Source organism: Piliocolobus tephrosceles, unplaced genomic scaffold (genome assembly GCF_002776525.5).
Source record: "Piliocolobus tephrosceles isolate RC106 unplaced genomic scaffold, ASM277652v3 unscaffolded_26185, whole genome shotgun sequence".
Lineage (NCBI taxonomy): Eukaryota > Metazoa > Chordata > Mammalia > Primates > Cercopithecidae > Piliocolobus > Piliocolobus tephrosceles.
This window is the reverse complement of record NW_022308960.1, coordinates 1-7,491: the sequence shown is the minus strand read 5'-3', so window position 1 is coordinate 7,491 and position 7,491 is coordinate 1. Positions and strand designations below refer to the sequence as shown.

The window sequence follows — 7,491 nt, the reverse complement described above, 5'->3', positions numbered from 1 at the left end:
TGGCCAAGATTGCATGTCAAGGTGCACCTCCTTGATGACACTGAGGCCTACGTTGAAAAACAATTACACTGTGTCTATTTTAGTACCTTATTAAAAAAAAAAAAAAAAGATGTAAAACAAGACAGGGGTACATGCACGAGTGCTACATACCTGATGGGAAACATCTATTCTTCAAAGCTTGCAGCTATACAAGTAGGTTCTAGAATGTCTGTCCATAGTGAACATCGTCTCAGAGTGTGCTGGGTTAATAGACCTTTCCAGGTCATGTAATTGGATTAAGTTGATTAGGTTAGGGTCCGTTTCACGTCAGGGCTCCAGAGGCAGTATAAAAGGCAGCCTGGAAAGCAAAGGTCCCTCTCCGCCCCTTCCTTCGGCTTCCTGAAGGCTGCACCGCTTCCAGCAGGGCTGCTCCAGCACCTGCCCATCTGAGCGCCAGCGCACCTGTCCATCTGAGCGCCAGCCGAGGAAAGAAAGTAGACCTGTAATTTCAGGTTAGTTTCCCTGAATCACTGTTTGTTTCACATAATCCCTGAGGGGTCGGGGGAAAAGAGACAAAGGAGAGTGAAAGAAACAGATCGCACCGGGGCTCGCTGATGGAGTAGGATGTGTTCTCCTTACCGGTAATTCTTGGAACAGAAAGCGAGAAAATATTTCCATCTCCATGCCTGGGATAAGAGCCAGATGGAAATGCAAAAAGAAATTTACTCCAGCATGCTGAATTGGTGGGTAAATGGAAAAAGAACTCTGGAAAAGGGGTGGTTTGCCTTTAGCCATGTAAGAAATTCATATGCCACTTTTTCAGCGTTTGTTTAGATGAATTCGTATGGCATGTGTATAATACCAGAAAAATAATTAAGGAGGGGCTGGAGCTAAAGCCAAAAAGACAGAGCAGGAAAGACCATCACCTGCTAGTGTGGTGGAGAGGAAGATAATTTCTCTCGATGAATTTGTGTTTGGAAGTTGCCTAATGAAACGGCAAGAGTAGCGATTCAAGTTCTGATAGGAAGCATCCCTTATCCCTGACTTCAAGCAGACCTGCCAAGGGATGACATCGGCCATGCCCTGTAGCTTCGATTCTTTTGTCCCTCAGGGGAGAGAGAATCATTGTGTCTTCTACTGGAGTGAATGGTGATAGACCTAAGTCCAGTCTCCAGAATCAGTTTTTTGGTTGGGGTTGAAATCTCAACTCTAACTTCACATACCTAGGCCATGGGCCGTGAGGCAGGCAAGGTTTACTCTTGGACCAGGTAGTCACGGCAGAGGAACATACAATATCTGAGGATGCACACACCACATTGTGATCCACAGATTTGACCGAAGGGTGGTGAGGTCTCCTCATGACCACACCGTCAAGGAGTTAGCTGAGGGTTTCTTGTGGGTGTGTGAATATATCCAATGTGCCTAACCATCGCTTTGTGTGTGTGTGTGTGATTCAGGTGACCCAACCATCAACCCCTGAAAAAGGCGGCCATAAAACGCCCAGGAGATGAAGATGATGGCACGTCGTGACCCCAAAAGTGGGGCAAACAGACTCGTGAGAGCCCACACCTTCCAGAAGCAGCAGAGGGCCCCAGTTGGGCCAAGGACTCCCCCACCCGATGAAGAAGATCCCAGGGTACGTCTAGCTCTGGAATCTTTTGGGTATCGAGGGGGGAGGAGGGGGTGGGTGTCACACGGTCCTCAGAGACTGGGTTGGATTTCAAAGAGTTCTACCAGCAGCACCCGGGTTACTTTTCCCATCCAAGGTGGGCCTGGCTTGGGAACTCCTCCCCGGCCCCATAGGTCCCTTGAGAGACTCTTGGGAGCAACCTTCCTTTCCACTCAGAATCCTGTGTGGCCAGGTTGGGCTGTGTTGTGGACCCTTTGAGAGTTCTTCCGTCACATGGGCTTTGGGAGGGAACATCGTAACCGAACCCTCCCGCCACTTAAGGACCCCCATGCCGGTGTCCTCTCTTTGGAATCCTCATTCCGTTCTGAATTCACAATCCGTCTCAATGATGACATTGGATCACTGCCTGAGGCTTCAGCTCATTCACTGACATCACTTCCTTCCCACCCACAGGTCAAGTGCAAAAACTGCGGGGCCTTTGGCCACACGGCCAGAAGTACCAGGTGCCCCATGAAATGCTGGAACGGAGCCCTGGTTCCCCAGACCTTTGGGAGAAAGGAAGGGAAGGAAAACCTGAAACCATGGAAGCCCCAGGTTCGAGGGAACCCGGGGCTCTTGAACAAGGAAAAGGGAGAGAAGGAAGAGAGACCAAGGTGAGCAGAGGGAGGGGTTTTCACCACCCTCAGGGTACTGCCACCTAAGGACATGGTGTCTCTGCACCCGCACACCATGTGCCTTTCCATCTCTGGGACAGGGAAGGAACGCTGCAGAGAAAGAGACCAGAGCTCCATGTCCTCCCGGGTTCCCCACTCAGGAGCTCCTTTGGCTCTGGGAGATTCAGGGACCGGGGAGAGGCGGGGGCCCTTCGTGCAGGTTCCCCATGGCAGGGGGAAAAGCAACGGAATCCAAAGACAGTCCTTTCCTGGGAAGCCTAGAAGGCCACCGGCAGGATGGGAAGGTTGGCACATGAGGGAAGATGCAGAGGCGGAAAGGGCATAAAACTTCCATTTATGTATCACAAAACACAGAACGGGACTGGGCCCCACACAGGGTTCTCCCTGTCTCCTGGGGAGAACCGAGGGGCAGGGCCTGAACTTTTTCTCCTCTGCAGGCAACAAGACCCGCAGAGGAAGGCTCTCCTCCAGATCCTTTCCGGGAAACCTCCGGAGAAGCCGCTGCCAAATCGAAAAGAATCCATGGAATCTTGTGATTGTCTGAGGGTGAGTGTCACCCTCCGCCCCTGGTCTTTTTTTCCTCTAGGTCACCCTGGTTGATTTCCTTTCAGGTTCCCGTGTGTGTGAGGGGATCGGGAAATCCCTCTTCCCTGCCTTCTTGGGGTCAGAGACTCCACGATCCTTCCAGTTCCATTTGATTCCAGGTGAAAGCATCTGAAGATGCCGTATTTCCTGTTGCTTTCTTTCCGTGCAATGATGGCAAGCCTGCCAACAACGTCTTCCTAGCGGCCTGAGGAAATTAGTCCCTCAGGGGCCCCAAACATGGAGAAGGCTAACCCCAGGAACATGCATGTTTTCAGAAAAGACGTCCTGGGAACCCTTGAGCCACCAACCTGCCTTCAGAAGGGCATTAGTCCGTCCCACTTCATGGGAGGCTGAGTGGAGGTGCTTTGATTCAGTTATTGCCCAAGACACAGTCCTTAGAAAAGTGGTATTCTTAGATCAGAGCTCGAGAGTGCATTTCTCATGGGTCTTGTCCTGATCAGCACTCACGTTGAGGATCTGTCCCTACTTCCAAGGACCGCCTGTCAATACCGTATTAAGAATTTCCTGCTGTGTGCACCTTGTCTTTGGATGTGGTTGATTTCCATGTTGGCTCCATGCTGGGGAACTTCTAATGTGTGTGGTCTCCTTTCTTTCAGGTTGCAAGCAGGCCAATGGCGGTCCACACAACCAATAAGAGGCCACGCTTGGACCCTGCCCTCACTGATGGCTCAGCTACCAAAATGTCTGACACGGTATCCATCTTGGCTTCACTCTCTCCCCTGAGAAAAGCCAGGCTGAGCTCCTCGTCAAGTCTCCGACCAAAGGAACAACAGACAGGGTCCCTGGCCGACATCCCTCAGCCTGAAGTCAGGCGGCAGGGCCCGGAGCCTCTCGTCGTGGTGAAGCCAACACACAGCAGGCCTCAGGGTGGCTGTCGAGAAGTTCCCCAGGCCGCCTCCAAGCCCCACGGCCTGATCCAGGACATCAGCCCCCAGGCAGAAGACAAACATCCGGCGTTGACCTCACAGCCCTGCCCACCAGCCGACACACACAGCTTGGCCCTCAGCTCCAATCTCAGTTTCAGGTCAGGAGCCAAGAGACCTGCCCAGGCTCCGACGCAGGCTTGCCTGAACCTCCCCAAGAAACCGAGAATGAGTCCTTTCCAGATGCCTGAAAATGCCATCCAGGGAGGTGAGCTGGGTGCCCCAGAGACTCTCCAACCTCCGCCAGCTGCAACCGAACTCAGACCAAGTCCGTCGCCCCAGATGAGCAGGGGGACACCCGCCCAGGTGCCCAGCAGCGACTGGCAGCCTCCGCACAGCAGACCTTGCCTGCTTACTGTCCAGGACTGCACCATGTCCCATCACCCAGCGGCCAGCCACGATGGGGCTCAGCCTCTCAGAATGCTCTTCCGGAGACTGGAAAATGGATGGTGGAGCTCCAGCCTTCTGACAGCTCCCTCGTTCCCCTCTCCTGAGAAGCCGGGAGCCCTCCTCGCTCACAGCCCTCATGTCTCAGAGAAGTCTGAGGCTGCCTGTGTTCCTGTCCCCCTGAGTGTCCTCTATGAGGACCTTCAGGTTTCCTCCTCCTCAGAGGACAGCGATTCTGACCCTGAGTGAGACTGCAGGTGGCCGGGGCTCCAGTGCATCCAGCTTCCATGACTTGGAGGGGTCTGTGGGACTGAGGAGCACAGAGCAGAGAGCAGACTGTGTGTGGTGACTCCCAAGCTCCCCAGCTGTGGTGCTTCTGTGGATGTTGGAGCCCAGGCCAGGCAGGGACCAGATGCAGAGACTCTGCATCATCCAATCCTGGTGAGGGACATTGTACTTCGCAGGGCACTCCAGAAACCCGCCACCAGAAGCTTCTGTGCCAGTGATTCGTTGCCTCAGAAACTGGGTGACATTGACGCGCGGGAGTCAGACTTCCGCTGTGATGTCAGTAGGAAACTGGGGAATGACTGTGTGTCTGCTCTCTAGATGACTGAATCAGGGAACAGTTAGGGAACCCTGAGAGATGCAGGCCTTCAGCTGTGCCCCGCCCTGACAGCAGTGTTTTGGACGCTGTGAAGCGTTCTGCACAAAGCCTTCTTGGGGTGTTTCCTCAGCCTCGAAAATTGGGCTCTGGAATGCCATTGGAAATAGGTGTGTTTAATTTGTTTTGAAGTGAATAAAATTCTCAAAAAGATGACGTACTCTCTTTTGGCTTTCATTCCGTGTTTGTGTGTAACTGATTTTCCAGGGGCTTGAAAATTGCTTGACTTGTTAGCAATCCAAGTCATTATGTCTCCGAAACAGAGTTGATTGAGGGGACCGCAGGTCTTCGCAGGACCTGTGACTTCTTAAACATCCAGATGGGCAAGAGAACCTCAGCCCCACTCTACCAACACGCACCTAGTCAAATTCCGCCAAGTGAATCTCACGCACGCTAACACGTGGGGAGCGTTGCTTACACCACAAGTCCCCATTTGGCTCACCGCGATGCCACATGTGGGATTTCACACATCTGTGCTGCACCGCAGTCCATTTCAAAGTAGTAAAATAAATATCTTGGGTTTCTGTCGGTTTGCTAGAGGCAAAAAGCTGTGATGTTGGTGGTTTTTGGTGGGAGAGTTTCACTCTGGAAAAAAAAAATATTCTGAAGATGGAGGTCGTCCTAGATTGTATTTCAGGATGAGTCTACTTGATGCCAGTGAAGCATATTTTGGCATATAATACATATGGTTATATTATATTTTGTCTATATTACCTCATTTTAAAAAACCATTTTGTGAAAAATGTCAGAGTTAGATATACCAATGTTAAATTTCTGATCATGTGTCCAGAAGCACTGTAAAATGCAGCCTAGAATGCAAAACTCCCAGCCACTTCTCTGTTGAACTCTCTGCAGAGCGGCATTGCATCCAGTGGTTTTCAAGGTGCACTAGCGTGGCATGAGCTAGTCCTTGGCTTCCTGCTGAAGTTGGAATCCTGCAGATTGTTTAGGGGTGGTGTCAGCTTGTCCCATCTTTCCAGGTCATCATTAACCTTTCCTCGGCACCCACGTGGACTCAGAACTTACCTAGAGTCACAGGCAGGTCTGGGAAGCTGCCCTTGAGCCTTTGTGCAGTCCATGATGGTTCCATGCCTCTGATCTGCTGGAGCACATTCTACAGAGGGATGGGCTGGCATAAGCTGTCCCTGCCGTTCTGAAAATCATGGAGATTCCTGGTACCTGAAGCCACATAGAAATAAATATCTGTGGAGTCTCAGGCAGGACAGGGATGCCATTCCCAGGCTCCTGTTCTTCCACTTAATGGCAGCAAGAGTGATTCCTGGGTTTCCTAATTGACTTCATAACAATTTTGGTGACTTTATTGTGTCAATGACCACTCCTGTTTCTGTGGCATCCAGTTCACCTGTAAGGTTTTTGGGGATTATGTGGAAACTTGTGCATTTTTCCAGAGACTCACTGCATCCTGAATGCTCTCAGGCATCCACAAGCAGATCCCTGCCTTGGTGGCATCTTGCAGCATTGCAGGAGACCCCTTAGGTCTAGGAGGCACTAGGAGGTCCATCAGGAATTGGGAGGGCATGTGTCTGCCCATCTGTAGTGTGAACTTCTATTCACCTTCAGAATGTGGATTCTTCCTGAACTAATAAATTACCTTCATCTTCATGTAAGTAGCCACAAAAGAATAATTCATATTAACTCCATTAATAAAAATAACTGAAAATCAACAATGAAGATAATAACAACAATGTTAATTATTATAATATTGATAGTAAAAATAAAACAAAGGCATTAGAGATTAGAGATTCCCTTACGTGAAGGACAATGTGAAGATATAGGGATACATGAGTTGTTTGGACTCAGAGTCCAGTGAAACGTGTTCCTCAAAGGCAAAGACAAGATGCATAAGGAAAATACAAAGTTCATGGATGACCACCTGGGCTACCTTGGAACTCATGTGGGAACACTGCAGGCAAAGTGTGCCTCGTCCTGGGACTGCCCACCACCCAGCCCCCACTCACCTTCATGAGGTAGGACAGCAGGATAACGGGGAAGGAGTCCAAGCAAGGGATGCAAGACTTGTGTCACACCTGACTCAAAGAAGCACTGCTTCTGACAGATTTTTATCTCCTAACACTGTGTCAGCTCTAACTGCCTGTCTGCGTGGCTGCCCTCTGTTCTTCTTAGGTCACAGGAGGGACAGACATTACTGTCCACCCATCTGCATACAGAGCCATTGGAGGATGTTACCCTTGTTGCTTCCTCTTTGGAAAGGGACAACATACATGGCAGATGCCATTCTCTGTCTCTTTGGAAAACTTTGCCAGCACATTGAAGGTTTTCTTCAGCCACAGAAAGCCACCTGCTTCAAAGTCTCATCCTCCACAAGTGGCAAGCACACAATTATTAATGGAGGCAAGGGATGCATAGGCTTTGCCATTTGATTCAGTTGGGACAAATAAGGGAGGCCTTCTTAGCTGAACAGCTCTGTCTGTGTGGCCAGTTGATAAGTTCAGGCTGCATTGCCATTAGACTTGTCCATTTGCACATAAGGCTTCCCTCCAATCCTTTCCACAGATGTGGACCCTGACATTACTTCCTAATAAACATCCTGCACACTAAGCTTCATCTATATCCAGCTCCCTGGGAACCAAACCTGTGACAAAAGTGAAA

The 7,491-nt window shown here is 50.4% G+C and overlaps 1 protein-coding gene across 1 annotated transcript; it reads left to right on the top strand.

The window, feature by feature from the left end:
• The first annotated feature begins 1,492 nt into the window (after positions 1-1,492).
• On the top strand, positions 1,493-4,448 carry LOC113221597 (putative protein FAM90A5P). The gene is made up of 4 exons (XM_026450919.1): positions 1,493-1,615; positions 2,063-2,262; positions 2,721-2,829; positions 3,486-4,448. Exons 1-4 carry the CDS (start codon positions 1,493-1,495, stop codon positions 4,446-4,448), a joined length of 1,395 nt encoding a protein of 464 aa, XP_026306704.1.
• Positions 4,449-7,491: the final 3,043 nt, after the last annotated feature.